This window comes from Microtus oregoni, unplaced genomic scaffold (genome assembly GCF_018167655.1).
Source record: "Microtus oregoni isolate MIOR12 unplaced genomic scaffold, Mior012 000002F_ref0000024, whole genome shotgun sequence".
Classification (NCBI taxonomy): domain Eukaryota; kingdom Metazoa; phylum Chordata; class Mammalia; order Rodentia; family Cricetidae; genus Microtus; species Microtus oregoni.
The window spans coordinates 61,415,651-61,431,337 of NW_024543061.1; the positions used below are offsets into that span (position 1 = coordinate 61,415,651).

General features: G+C 42.5%; 1 protein-coding gene across 3 annotated transcripts in view; it reads right to left on the reverse strand.

Annotated features, from left to right (window-relative positions):
- Positions 1–3,036: 3,036 nt before the first annotated feature.
- The window catches only part of Ccdc77 (coiled-coil domain containing 77), a 32,311-nt gene continuing 19,660 nt past the window's right edge, over positions 3,037–15,687 (reverse strand). For all 3 annotated transcript variants that reach the window (XM_041637875.1, XM_041637870.1, XM_041637879.1), the window contains exons 8-12: positions 12,918–13,066; positions 9,247–9,466; positions 6,297–6,422; positions 6,052–6,204; positions 3,037–4,408 (exon numbers count right to left, since the gene is read on the reverse strand). In XM_041637875.1, the coding sequence (XP_041493809.1) occupies positions 4,262–4,408; positions 6,052–6,204; positions 6,297–6,422; positions 9,247–9,466; positions 12,918–13,066 (795 nt within the window). In that variant the 3' untranslated portion in view covers positions 3,037–4,261. The remainder of the gene's footprint in view (positions 4,409–6,051; positions 6,205–6,296; positions 6,423–9,246; positions 9,467–12,917; positions 13,067–15,687) is intronic.

Consider the following 15,687-nt stretch of genomic DNA (forward strand, 5'->3'; position numbering starts at 1 on the left):
TATTGAGTCCAGTAAGAAAGGCCAAACACATTAATCCCAAGCAGAGAACGGCTTAGCAAGTCTGGTGCTTTTGGCTTTGATGGTGTTCGTAATGTACATCGTCAGATACATGGCAGCATAGATGCAGAGGGCAGCTTCTTTGGATGGGAAGGTTTTCCTTGCTCACATTATGACAGAACTTAGAGTTCTTAAAAGCTATCACTGCCTCTTGTAAAATCTGTCAAAGTCAGATCTCAAGACCAAATATTGTAGTTTCCCCTTTCCCACCCACCAGGCCAGGGGCTCCCTTCCAGGAACTGACTGGCAGCTCAATTTTACTCATATGCCCACAGTCAGATGAGTTAAATATATCCTGGTTTTGTGGACACCATGTCTGGGTGGATTGAAGCGTTTCCCACCATTATTAACAAGAGGGCCCGGACAGTTTCGGATGTTCTTCTCCAAGAAATCATCCCCCAGTTTGGAATCCCAACCTCTCTTCAGTCAGATAATGGCCTAGAGTTTACCTCCCAGATCTCTCAAACTTTATCTAAAGCTCTTAACATTCCCTGGCATTTTCATATCCCATAACATCCTCAGTCTTCAGGGAAGGTAGAACAAACTAACCATTCCTTAAAAAATGTCCTTGTTAAGATGTCACAGGAGCCGGGCGATGGTGGCGCACGCCTTTAATCCCAGCACTCGGGAGGCGGAGGCAGGCGGATCTCTGTGAGTTAGAGACCAGCCTGGTCTACAGAGCTAGTTCCAGGACAGGCTCCAAAGCCACAGAGAAACACTGTCTCGAAAAAACCAAAAAAAAAAAAAAAAAAAAAAAAAAAAGATGTCACAGGAGCTTCACCTCAACTGGGTAAAACTTTTGCCTCTGGCCCTTCTAAGGCTTAAGGCTCTCCCCAAAGGCCCCCTTTTCATCTCGCCCTTTGAACTCATATATGGGCTACCAGTTTTAACCCCTGGCCTCTCACCCAAAACCTCTCCCCTTCCTGATGGCCTGCTTACTCCACTGTTATCCCATCTTCACTCCCTATTATGGGATTTTACCGACTACTCATTACCTCAACCGTGTGCCAATTCATGCCTACCGCTGATTAAAATAGGAGAGCAGATACTATTTTCTCCCCCAGACCAATGCCCCTCACTCCTTCCCCCTAAATGGCAGGGCCCCTTTAAAGTAATTCTTGTAACTCCCACAGCTACCAAGCTCGAGGGACTCTCATTGGATCTACCTGTCTCACCTTAAACCTTTGACTCTTCCAGCTCAAGATACCCCCTCGTATACAGTAACTCAAACAGGGCCCTGATCCAGAGGACACCAAGATTAGTCACTTTTTCTCCAGTTCCAGAAAAACAAAAGTTTCATCACCGTACTCAATCCTCCTGTGCCAAAAATTCCAGATACTCTCCCTTCTCCTCTTTCTCTTAACTGCTTTACCAACTTCTCTATCTCCAATGTCATACATACTTAAATTTCCAGTTAACCACTCAGCTGTTAATACAGGGACCATTATTAAACATAGAGCTGGATTACAGGGATTGCTGAAAGTCCAGGTTGTAAGAAACAATAATGAGCTTGGGGACATTCACAGCCCCAGACTCCAAAAACTCACAAAACTGACCTTAACTTAACAGGTTTATCACTGACTGCAGCAGTGTCTCCTGGATGTCAAGGTAATACCATGATGCTAAAGAGAACAAGTCCTTAAGATTTGCTTCAGGTAAAACATTGAGGGGTTCCCTAATAATTCCCTTTCTAATAATTCCCCCTTCTTTTCCTCCCTCCTCCCCACCGTCTTCCATTCCAGCACTATACCATTGTAATCATAAGCTTTTAATATGTCTAAAATTTATTTTTCATTTTTTTCATAAACTCCAGGAAGCCAATCGGACCTATCTAAATGGATCAGACTCGCCCAGAATAAGTATCATTTAATTCTTCCCTTATCATTCCTGGTCTTGGGAACTCCTAGGAAATTCCATCCTAGGAAATCCCCGCCCCCCCCCTCAAAAAAACCCCCTCTCTCTACCATCTTGGGACTCTCCTCCCTTAATCACCGGGATCTAGAACTTTTTCCAGACATAATTTTTTGCCTTTCCAGCATCTTGTGAGGTCCAAGCTGCCAGCCAGCCAGTTCCACAGAGACCGGAAAAAACACAAAAGTAATCAGCCACCCCAGGACATGGTCAAGCATCTTAACTCTCCGACACCCACAAAGTCACATGAAGCAGTCACAAGAGACCTTACAACACCCTATTCCCACTCATTAAAGACTCCAAACTCCACAAATTTTTATAATAAACAAAAGGGTGGAAGGTTATAATTTCAGCCACAATAAGGCTGACACTTCCGGACTCTAGGGCCATGCATGTGCAGACAAGCCCTCAGGAAGATGTGCCTAATGGCCCCGGGGATGTTAAAGGGCCCTGTGTGACCAATGTGCAGTGTGGTTGCATCATCCATGTGTTTTTTTCACTGTCTCCTATTATGCAGGTTCCAGAGCCATCTCACTACCTTTTTTCTTTTTTCTTTTTTTTTTAGAGACAAGGTTTCAATATGTAGCCCTGGCTGGCCTGGCACCTGTTATATAGCCTACACTGGCCTCTAACTTGTAGTGACCATCCTGTTTCTACCTCTGCAGTGCCGGGGTTACAGGGATAAGGCACCAAGCTGGGCTTCTGACTAACAGTAGTGGCCAGTTATTGGAATCCAACTGAAACCAAAGCAGTGCTCACAGGTTAACTGTAACTGAGCGTCTACTGTACTCCTGGTACCAGACTATATATTAAAACTGATATAAACAAGGGCTGACAAGATGGCTGCCAAGTCTAACAACCTGAGTTATCCCAAACCCATACAGGAGAAGGCAGAGAACTCCCTCAAGTTGTCCTTTGGCCTCTACACATGCAGTAGCACTCACCAATTCCACCTTAAATAAATAAATTGAAAATAATTTTTAAAAAAGAAAGTAAATTGAGATAAACACCTACACAAGGCATAAGCATAAGACAGTGTGGAACACAGAAATATTTTAAACTACACATTTTATTTAAAACACTTTGACTCATGTTTTTTAAAAAAATTGACAAAATGTCCAACTTTGCTACTTAAGTATCATTTTGGTTTTGCACTGTCTAATTAAAGTGGCACCCTTTTCCTGAAGACCATTTCTACTGAAGAGCACAGCTGTACTGCCTCCTGGTGGTGGGTCACTGGAACACGCTCACAACACAGTTACACAGCTAAATAAGTGCCATTAAGTATGTCATTTGCTGCCTCCTCCCCTCTTGCCAGGAAGGATTGCCATCAATGAATGCCTCGGATCCTGCAGGAAGCTCACCCTCCTACTGACACTCAACTAAGCTCAGCAAAACATCTCTTCCTGAGTTTTTGTCATCTTTCTTTGTTTTGTTTTGTTTTTTAGACATGGTGTCTTATAGCCAGGCTAGCCTGGAACTCACCATATAGCCAAGGGTGAATTTGAACTTCAGACCCTCCCACCTATACCTCTCTCCAGGGCTGATTATAGGTGAGCAACTAAGACTGGCTTTATGTAGCTTCAGGGACAGAACCCAGGGTTCTGCATACAGGACAAGCACTTCACCAGCTAAGCTACATCCCACCTCTGCCCTTCTATTTATTTTTATTTTATGTGCATTGGTGTTTTGTCTGCGTGAAGGTGTTGGAAGTCCCAGAACTAGAGTTACAGACAGCATGCGCTGCCATATGGGTGCTAGGAACTGAACCCGGGTCCTCTGGAGGAGCAGCCAGTGCTCTTAAATACTGAGCCATCTCTCTAGCACCCCATGACTGTCTTTTTAAATAGAGAAAAGCCTGCCAATATGTAAGAGTAGGATGTCTCCAAGTAATCCAGGCTATAGTTCAGACGCCGCAACAGTGAAACAGCAAGGTTGGTGCAAGCGCAGCCTTCCAACACCCAGTGGTCACTGTTATTTTCTTTCTGTCTTTCTTTCCCTTTCTGGGTCTGATGTTTTGTTTTTGTTTTTTTAGAGACAGGGTTTCACTAAGTAGCCTTGGATGGCCTAGAACTTACTATGTAGACCAGGCTGGCCTTGAACCACAGAACTCTACCTGCCTCTACCTTGAATTTGTGGCAGTTCTCCTGTCTCTGCCTCCCAAGATGTGAGTCATCACACCCTTAACACCACCTTTATAGAAATAAACATCACTGCTCTGGTCAACTCCACGCCCACTGCCTGGGAACAGGTGACTGTGCCTCAGGAAGCTGACCTCCCCAGAAAGTGGACGTCAACACAGCCTAAGTTCGTTCTCCAGACCGAACACCTTGGACTTGAGGTTCTTCAGTTCCCCCTGTATCTTATGTGCTCTTCTATTGCTGTCACGAACTTCACACAGAATGGCAAGGTCCTGGTTCCCCTGGGTAGTCACTGTTGCCTACAGAGTTCAGAAAAGAGAAAGAAGAAGAATTATGCTAAGGGGGAGAAATCAAGTCACAAAGAACAGGCTTTGCTGGCTGACTGTTTTCTTTAACCTATGATAAAAGCAATCCTAAATTCTCCAGTAACTCATTTTAATAATGAAAATGTTTAATTAGTCTAAATGTTTTGGAGAAGATGCAGAACATCAAGAGTTCACGGTCATCCTTGGCTATCTATGCAGTTTGAGGACAGCTTAGGCGACATGAAACCATCTCAGAAACAAAAACAAGCAAAACAAAGAGGCAGGGAAGCTCTGGGATAGAGATGAACAACTAACAGCAGGGAAAAGAGCACTACAGCATTGATAAGATCACTCGGTGGGTAGCAGAGGCACTTGCCACCACGCCTGGGAATCTGAGTGGGACCCCAGGAGCCACATGGTGGAAGAAGTGAACTGATTTCCACAAACTGTCCTCTGACCTCCACACATGCACCACAGCATACATACCCGCACACAAAAACAATAGCAAGACCAATAAATAATATTATTGGTAATTTTGCTAAAAATGATAGAAAGCATTTCTTTTTGTTTTCTGTCAACTTTGTTTAGAACATAGCAACTATTTAGGACTTATGGTGACTGTTAAATCTCCACCAAAGCAATCAAGATATTGGATACTAAATGGTTTCTAGGAAAGTATATCATTACTCAATTATTTTCCCCGCTATGAAAACAGACAATTTTGAGAAAGTCACTGTGTATGTGTGTTCAGCCATGTACTCAAGTGAAGGTCAGAATGACATCAGACTATCCTCTGTCACCCTTCACGGTAGTTCTTTTGTTTTGTTTCTGAGACAGGGTCTCACTATGCAGCCCTGGCTGCCCTGGAACTTGCTATGAGGACCAGACTGGTCTTGAGTTCAAATTCGTAGAGATCCTCCTGCCTCTGCCTCTTGAGTGCTGGAATAAAGATGTGTGCCTGAGCCGGGCGGTGGTGGCGCACGCCTTTAATCCCAGCACTTAGGAGGCAGAGGCAGGCAGATCTCTGTGAGTTCGAGACCAGCCTGGTCTACAAGAGCTAGTTCCAGGACAGGCTCCAAAACCACAGAGAAACCCTGTCTCGAAAAACAAAAACAACAAAAAAAACCAAAGACATGGTCTGCAGTGAACCTGGAGGCCACCACTTTGGCTATATTGGCTGGCAGCACATCCTGGTGTCCTCCTGTCTTGATCTCTCCGCACTAGGTTACAGATGTGTGTCTGTGCTTGGATTTCACGTGGTGCAAGGGATCTGGACTCAGGTCATAATGCTTGCACAGCCAGCAACTTTACTCAATGGGCATCTGCCCAGCCTCCCTCCCCCCAAAACAGACCTAAATCTTTTAATCTTGTTGAATTGGGAGGGATGGTACTTTGTAAGTTTAAATCTGCTTTTCCAACAAGGTGCTCCTGTTGAACTGATGCTCAGAGGATTCAAGGATACTTATCTGTTGCTGTCCAAGTAAGGACACAAAGTGTCCTTCTGGGTTTTGTTCAGTGCCATGGCCTTCTTGTTCTCTCACCCACCCTCCTGACCTTGGCCATCCTTCTGAGGAGCCCTCCTCACCATCTTTCTACACTCCCACCCCTTTCCTTTCCTAACTCAGAAACATAAATACCTTATAGAGCATTTGCTCCAGGTCTTTCAGCTTCTGCCGAAGAGCCTTAATGTCCGTCTTGAAGCCCTCTACCTCCAGGGCGCGCCGATGCTCCAGGGACTCATAACGTTTTGTCATTATCTGTAGGCGCCTACCCATCTTGTTGGAGCGGTCCTGAACAGGGATGAGGAGTTTACAAGGAGGAGAAAAGTATTCCCCAGAGCCGTCTGCACGTCCACTCGTCACACGTGTGAGAGCCTACATACCTTGAAGATCTCTCTTCTCATTTCCTCCTCCTCCCGGATTCGAGCAAGTTCCTCTTCTAGGGAGATACACTGTTCTTGGTACATGTTGGACAGCTTTTTTTCTTGTATTAGCTTATCCTTTAGAGACTGTAGGCCAAAGGGATAAAAAGGTTTAATGTTCAGCACTATAATAATTAGGTAGTTCCTTTTTTTAATTTTGTTTATTTGTTTTTACTTTATGTGCACTGGTGTTTGTGTATGTCTGTGTGAGGGTGTTGGATTCTGGAGTTACAGACGGTTGTGAGCTGCTGTGTGGTTGCTGGGAATTGAACGCAGGTCCTCTGGAGAGCAGTCAGTGCCCCTAACTGCTGAGCATCTCTCCAGCCCCCTCAGGTAATTAAAATAACACCGTGGTGAAGAAGGGAGGGAAAGATTTCCAGAGCAAATGTGCACACAGATATGAGGAGACACCCAGGGCCCCGCCATGTCTCTACCTTCCTCTCAAGTATACATAAGCAGGTATTTTCAAGATAAAACAACCCAGGTGTCCTAGTTAGGGTTACAATTGCTGTGATGAAACCCCATGACCAAAGCAACTTGGGGAGAAATGGTTTATTTGGCTTACACTTCCACATTGTAGTGCATCCCTGAAGGAAGTCAGGGCAGAAGCCCGAGACAGGAGCTGATACAAAGGCCATGGAGGGGTGCTGCTTACTGGCTTGCTCCTCATGGCTTACTTATCCTGCTTTCTTATAGAACCAGACTACTAGCTCAAGGTGTCCCCATCCACAATGGGATGAGCCTTCTCACATCAATCATGATTAAGAAAATGCCCTAAAAGCTTGTCTACAGCCCTCTTTTTTTTTTTTCTTTTTCTTTCCAAGACAGGGTTTCTCTGTGTAATAGCCCTGGCTGTCTTAGAACCCGCTTTGTAGACCAGGCTGGCCTCAAACTCAGAGAGATCCACCTGCCTCTGCCTCCCAAGTGCTGGGATTAAAGGTGTGTATCACCACCGCCTGGCCCTACAGCCCAATTTTTATGGAGGCATTTTCTCAATTGAGACTCCCTCTGCTCCCCTCCTCCCATCTGGTAATTCCACCTTGTGTCAAAGCTGACATAAAAGTATCCAGCACACCAGGTGTGGTGTTCATGCCCTGTGTTTCTAGCATTCTAGAGATGGAGACAGAAAGACCAGGAGTTCAAGGTCATCCTCAGCTACACAGTCAATTAAAAGACAACCCCAGGCACATGAGACCCAGTTTCAAAAAATAAAAGTATTTTTGGCTGAGAAGAACCATAAAATGGAGCTCAGAATTTAAGTAAGACATTATGTGTCATAACTCTGAAAATAAGAAACATCAACATGTATTATGCATGTTCCATGGAGGAGACAAAAAAACAATCCTTTAAAACCTTAAACAAGCCAGCAAGACAGCTCAGCATTAAGGCACTTGCCATGAAGCCTGGGCCCCACATGGTGGGAGGGAAGAACTGAAAGTTCTCTGATCTCCACATTCATGTCATGGTATGTTCATGCGTCACAAGAGTTATACACACACATGCACAAACATAACACAGAAATAAATGCAATTTTTAAAATCAAAAAACCAAAACACCAAACCAGATCTATATACACAAGTGATATCTATAATCCAGCTACTCTGGAGGTAGACGGAAGATTACTGGAGCCCAGGAGTTCAAGCTTTGCCTAGGAAACAACGATGAACCTCCCACTCGAAATAATAAGCTGGTATGGTACAGCACATACCCAGAATCCCAGCACTCACGATTTCAGCGCTCAGGAGGCAGAGGCAAGAAGATCAGAAGTTCAAGGCCATCTTCAGTTGAGTTGGAAGCCAGCCTGGCTACCTGAAACCCTGTCTCAAGAGGCCAAGAGGAGATTACTGATAACCTTCACATCCAATTATGTTACTTCTTTATACAACCTTTCCAAGACATAACAGTTAGACCTATGCTCATATTCCATGCAGTGACCTGCACAACCATCTATGGCCGGCTTCTGCCAGCACCTCCAGGGCTTGCATATCAGTTCCTCCTTGTTTTTTTTTTTTCTTCTTCTTTCTCTTGCGGCACTGAGTATTAAACCTAGGACCTTGTATGAGCTACCAGTGAGCTTCGGTCAGCCCTCCCTTCTCCTTGTTTAGTTCACAACCGTAATGGGGTCCCTCCTTTTCCTCAAACATATTCCATGAACTTTAAACTATTACCCTCTGCCAGGAATGCCCTTCCCAAAATCTATACTGCAAGCCTCAGCAAAAACACCAGACGTAAGAGGGGTGTCCCTAGGTCCCTTTCTAGTGGGGTTCCAACAAGTAATACAATTGTTACTTAGTTCTCTTATTAATATGAAATTACTTGATAAACTATGATTTTTCTTGTTCACTAAAATAGAAACACAATTTCTCATTGTGTTTTTTTCTCAAGGTTCTGTCTACCTTACACAGTGCTGTCCCCAGAGTCATGCCCATTTGCTGAACTAGGAAATGAAGTGTAATATTTTTGTTTTCTTTTTGAGACAGGTTCTCACTCCATAGCCTGGTCTTGAATTCTGTGTAGCTTAGTATTTGATCCTCAAATCCCATCATGACCAGTTATTCTTTGTTATCTATTTCATGACATTATTGCTACTGAGCTTCACAAGCTGAATGGATCTTATATAACAATTTATAGGTCTTTGAAATTCTCCAAGTCTCTGACAAGGTCTCGTGTAGCTCAGGCTGGCCTCAAACTCACTATTTAGCCAAGGATAACCTTGAATTTGTGGTCCCCTGTTTCTAATCTCCCAAATGCTGGGATTAGAGGCTTGAGCCATCACAGTTGGTTTTATGTAGTGCTGAGGATCAAACCCCAGGTCTCTGCATGCTATGTAAGCATTCTACTAACCAAACCTCAACTCCAGCCCCAAGGAATTCTGAGCTTTTCAACTCTTCCAGGAAAACCACGACATTACCTTAATATATTCATTCTGAGTATGATGACTCTCATGGAAAACTGGAATAACTTTTCCAAGCTTATCTTCTTTCTTCTTACATTGCACTCTATACTGCTTAATCTTTGACAGCAAGTGGTCTTTTTCAAGCATCCACACCTTCTCTTTACTTTGGTTCTCAAATCTTAGTTGTAGAAAATCTTTGGTGCTCTCATAGAGCAGTTCTTGGGTGTGATGGAGGCTACGAAAACAAGAACAACCCTGAGCACGAAGATGCTCACACTGCGTAGCTGAAACACAAGGCTAATCTAAGGGAGAAATACAGCTTCTTTAAAAATTGAACAATATGAACTCTCGAACAGCGGCAGCTTTAAAAAGGCACGGAGTCGGGCTGGAGAGATGGCTCAGTGGTTAAGAGCATTGCCTGCTCTTCCAAAGGTCCTGAGTTCAATTCCCGGCAACCACATGGTGGCTCACAACCATCTGTAATGACGTCTGATGCCCTCTTCTGGCCTGCAGACATACACACAGACAGAATATTGTAAACATAATAATAAATAAATATTAAAAAAAAAAGGCACAGAGTCTGATCACTGACGGTCTCACATGCTTTCTTAGGCAGTGTCTTGTGCCTACCACGGTCCCTGGTCCGCAGACTTGTGTCTGCAGAAAGCTTTCTGAGGGCTAATTTGAGGGCTTGGGTTAGAAAGATGACCAACAGTGTACACATCGTCCCAAGAAGCGACACAAGGAAGACCTGCGCCACGGTACTCTGACTGAGCACTAACTCTAGGCTTTATTATTTTTTAAAGATTTATGTATTTATTTTATTTATATGAGTGCTCTATCTGCATGTATGACTTTATGCCAGAACTGGGCATCAGATCCCACATGTGGTTGCTGGGATTGAACTCAGGACCTCTGGAAGAGCAGTCAGTGCTCTCCAGCCCTCCATTTCTTAAGGATCAGAGACAGCTTCACTTTGTCTATGCTATCCTACGTGTGTCAAGACCCTACACCAAAATCTTCGTTTTGGGGGGGCAGTGCTCTACCACATCCTCAGCTCTCCCCCCTCTTTAAATGTTTGTCTTTTATTTTTTCCTAGAGATTTGCTAAATTGTCTAAGCTACCCTTGAATTTCAATCTTCCTGCCCCAACTTCTTGAGTGGTGGTATTACAGGCATACACCACCACACCCAGCTGAATTCTTGTCCTTTTCTTTTTTTTTTTTTTTTTGTTTTTTTTTTTGTTTCTTTTTTGTTTTTGGAGACAGGGTTTCTCTGTGGCTTTGGAGCCTGTCCTGGAACTCGCTCTGTAGACCAGGCTGGTCTCGAACTCATCTTGTCCTTTTCTTGAGATCAATTTTTCTATGAAGTTATGTCAATGCTTTAGTCCATTTTAATTTTTCTGTTCTCTAAATCCTACATCAGCTTTAATTTTCGTGTCTTATAATTCAATATTTGCTTATATACTATGTCAGATTTTGAATGTCAACATGCATATTTTTCCTGAGCAAAAGACATCTGGACTTTTTCCTTGCTAGCAGAATAAGGATAATACCATCTACTAGAAATACAAAAGCATTGGCTAGTCCTGATGACAGTTCTTGATACTGGGAATAAAAACATGATGTTTGTATCTCTAAAAAAGAATGTCTTCCGAAATTGGCAACTTTATTGGGTTAACACCAACATCTAGAAAAGTGCTACAGTAAATGATGCTGTTATACTCAGGCATCTATACTGGCCAGCCCCTGGGGTCCTGACAGGATACCTCCTCAGTGGTAGCCACTAAGAGCACCTCCTGTGCACATTCCCTTTTAAAAGGTGGGCCTTGCCCACTCACGTATATACGTCTCTTTCTCCTTCTGTCTGTCTGTCTCTCTCTTTTTTCTGCCACTCTTGTCCCATGGATCGGTCTTTGTCCCCCTCTCTGCTCTCTTTTCTACACCTTCTCTTTCCTCTTCCAATAAACCTCCCATAGTAGTTCTGTTTTATGACGTGACTTCTCTTCGTAGTGTTTTTAAATAAGTTACAACAGATGCAATTGCCTGCAAGAGCATTAACTACCGTAAAGTAACCACTATAACTCCCTACTAATCAAACAATAGCTCTTTCCTAAGCCTTTTACAGGGCACTTAGGTATGTTTTATGTTCACAATCACAAACTTTTTTGAAGGTATCCAGATTAAGGAGGAGGAGGGGGACAAGAGAAAGAAAAGAAGGTGAGAATATGATCAAAACATATTATGTACATGAATGAAAATGCCAGAATGAAATACATTATTATGTATAATTAATAAACCAATTTTTATATTCTATAAATATTTGCATAATGAATGCTAAAAACATTTAAAATATCACAGCTGGGCTGATGATGTGCTCACAACAAGAACACTTGCCTAACCTATGTACGGTTCTAGATGCAATACCAAACATTGCAGAAAATAAATAAAATATCAGCAAAAGAAAAAAAGTAACAAAGGACAGTCATTATCACCTTAGGGTTTCAGGCTCCTCAATATATCTTAGGATGATTCATCTAATGCAAGGACTGATCGTGAGCCTGATCAGGTCTGTACAATACTTAGGATGGCTAGTTACATACGGGAAAACTAATATAAAATCACACGTTATTCGGGCACACTAGTGGGACGATTTGGTAGCACATGCCTTTAATTCCAGCAATTGGGAGGCAAAGGCAGAAGGTAGGTGGATTACTGTGAGTTCAAGGCCAGCCTGATCTACAAAGAGAGTTCCAGGAGAGCCTGAGCTGTTAAACAGAGAAACCCTGTCTCAAAAAAACAAAAAGAAAGGAAGGAAAAAAGGGAGGGAGGGAGGAAGGCAGACTAATCATTAGTAAACATTAGTCATGGAAATGTGGATTTGGTCTGAGTAAGTCTTCAGTTCAGTGATTACTATTGTTTACTGACGTGCTTACTAAAAACAATTGTTCCTTAAATTATTAGTTTGACTGAAGCACAAACTGAAATAAAGCAACAGGGGAGGAGCTGAGGGTATAGGTGCCAGGAATTGAACCGGGAGACTCTTAATTGCTGAGCCATCTCTCCATCTCCATAACTATTAATCTTCTCTTTTTAATAATTTATTTTTATTTTATGTGCATTGGTGTTTTGCCTGCATGTATGTCTGTGTGAGGGTGTCAGATCCCTTGGAACTGGAGTTACAGACAGTTGTGAGCGGTCATGTGGGTGCTGGGAATTGAACCTGGATCCTCTGGAAGAGCAACCAGTGCTCTTAATTGCTGAACCATCTCTCCAGCCTCACTCTCCACCTCACTTTTTCTCTTCTTCTTGATACTGGAGAATGAAACCATGGCTCAATACAGGGGATGCCAGGCCACTACCACTGAGCTACATACCTAGCTGAAGAACTATTAACTTTTAACGTGCACAGTGTTAACCTGTGTGAGTTTACCTGCACAATGTACTTACTGAATACTTCTGGAGGCCAGAAGTGCTAGATTCCCCTGGAACTGGAGTTACAGAGTTGTGTGTGGAGGCCCAAAAACGAGGTACTTTTGTAGAGGCTGTCCCTGACAGCTGTGCGTCACCTAATGTCTTGATGTGCATGCTGGGAACCAAATCCAGGTCCTTTGCAAGAACAGTAAGTGCTCTTAACAACAGAGCCACCTCTTAAGCCATTCTAGGACCATAATTCTTGAGTCCTCACCTTTTGGTCAGCTCTTTGACTTTGTCTTGATTTCTCTGGTGCTGAACTTGTATCTCCTCAATTCGAATCCGTCTATCCTCCATGAGCCCTTCAACTTGTTCTCTAGAAAGTTTTGCCTGCTCTCCCAGCTGTGCCTGAAGTGCTTCCACCTACATGGGCCAAGAAGAATGAGTCAGTTATCCACGCCTGCTTCTACTACTTCAGATTTCTGAAGGTGAGTCCTTAAACAAAGTAAAATGGGTGGAAAAAAAAAGCAACAAAACCCCAATAGTGGCAAAATGAACAGAAAAGTCTGTTTTGATTCTATGTGTAGGTGTATTGTACATGCCTGTGCTGTGTGCATACCTGCGTGTAGACATATGAGTGAGTAAAGTGTCCCATTCAATCACTCCCCACCTCCTCATCTCTTAAAACACGGTTTTAAGAAACTCACTGACCCTTGAGCTCACCAAGCTGAATAGCTAGTGAGTTCCAGGGACCGCCCTGTCCCCACTCCCCCAGTGGGATTACAAACAGGTATTGCCAGCCCAGGACTTTTTCTTTGTAGGGATAGCCCAGCCCCCTTAGGGGGCATGTTTGCCTCGGGCTAATGTTTACCTATAAATCTGGCGAGCATGAGCCCTGCTGCTCTCTTTTTTGTATCTCCTGCTCATCGCTGGATCCCTGGTGTTGTAAGCTATCCCTTCATTAAAATTTGCTGTTTCATATTAAGCTAGCCTGGTTATTACGCCGATTACATTTCTTTTAATATATATTCTATTTATTCATTTGTTTGTTTGTTTATTTTGGTTTTCCAAGACAGGGTTTCTCTGTATAACATTCCTGCTTCTCCTGGAACTCACTTTATAGACCAGGCTGGCCTTAAACTCACTGAGATTTGCCCGCTCATGAAAGAATGTAGATTTTCGGGGGCTGGAGAGATGGCTCAGAGGTTAAGAGCATTGCCTGCTCTACCAAAGGTCCTGAGTTCAATTCCCAGCAACCACATGGTGGCTCACAAACATCTGTAATGGGGTCTAGTGCCCTCTTCTGGCCAGCAGGCATACACAAAGACAGAATATTGCATACATAATAAATAAATATTAAAAAAAAAAGAATGTAGATTTTCTGTTCTGAATTTTTTTTTTTTTTTTTAGATAGGGTTTCTCTGTGGCTTTGGAGCCTGTCCTGGAACTAGCTCTGTAGACCAGGCTGGTCTCGAACTCACAGAGATCCGCCTGCCTCTGCCTCCCGAGTGCTGGGATTAAAGGCGTGCGCCACCATCACCCGGCTGAACTTTTTTTTAAAAGCTTTCTCAGACTTGATCAATATCCCAAATTTCTCAGGGTCCCCTAAAGATATCATTGCCCCCATACAACAGGAAGCAGTCTAGAGAATACAATGTCCGCATTCCCAAAAGGTTTTGGTCATTCAGTGGGTTATGAATGCTTGTCATCATTTAGGGGGGTTGGTAAACAAATAGTTACTGGTCATGGTCAGTGAAAAAGTTAAATAAAGATTAGATTCATGGATCTCTTTCTGAAGGGAAAAAGGGATATAGAGAAATGAGATAAAAGGCGGGCTGATGAACCACCACTACTCTCACACATTTACACTGGTATGAATCTTTGTACACTGAGATAAATTTAAAGTTACTTTTGTTATACTGTACATATGTTTCTACTCTTTTTAAAGATATTTTTGTATACTGACACAAATTTAAGGTTATTTTTGTTATATATATATTTCTATTCTTTTTGGTTGTTTTGGGGGTTTGTTTCTGTTTCTATTCTTATTTAAGGTATTGTATCTATGCAGCTCATTTATAAAAGTAAAGTTTTAGTCCTTGAAAGCTATTTAGGATAATAAAGTAATACAGGTTAATAGTCAGTCATAACTATCAAACTTATACTCATTTTAGGTAAGTTTTCAAGGTCATATACAGATATATTTTAGATAGATGATCTTCAAACACTTCAAAAACCTACAGTATATGGCATTTAAAATGTTTTAATAACATAAGGCTTTTTTGACACTGAGACATGCCTGCTCCCAGCAGCACCACTTAATTCAAAAAAGGATAATGGGCATCAAAGAACCTCTATATGGAGTTTGCTTTCTTTGTGGCAAAAGTTAGCCATTTGAACAAGAACCCACTCTTGCCTCAACTGTTGACAGTATGCTGCCCAAATTGGACAAGCAGGACATAAAAAAGTAACTGCTGAACTTTGTCAAGACAGGACAGGACAGTCCTTCAAAAATTTCCTGCTTCACAAAAAATTCCACCAGATATTCTAGGCCTGTAGGCCAAAGATGGATACCCCAATGTTACAAAGAGACCTTGGTTGACTATCCAGGCAATCAGCTGTCTCTGTTGTTTCATAGTTTTGGGAGTTGCTTGCTCTGAACTTCCTATTCATTCAGGAAATATATTCTTTTGGGATATAATATTTGATGGAATTGAAGACTAGATAGTTATAGTTTTCCTTAGTTATGATAGAAAGTAAATTAGTACAAAACTTTGGACTCACCAAGATAGTATTAATAATGGTCTATTTTCTCTGAATTTGCCAAATGCAAATAGACTGGACATTGTAAATGTAATTCTTACCTGAATGGTTCTTATTGTATATGGTTTTACTATGTTAGAGTTAAAGCCCTTTTCTTTTTATTTAGACAAAAAGGGGGAAATGTTGCAAGATATTTAATTACTTTGCGTAAAGATATGTCACTGTGATTGGTTTAATAAAAGGTTAAACAGGGGCTGGAGAGATGGCTCAGTGGTTAAGAG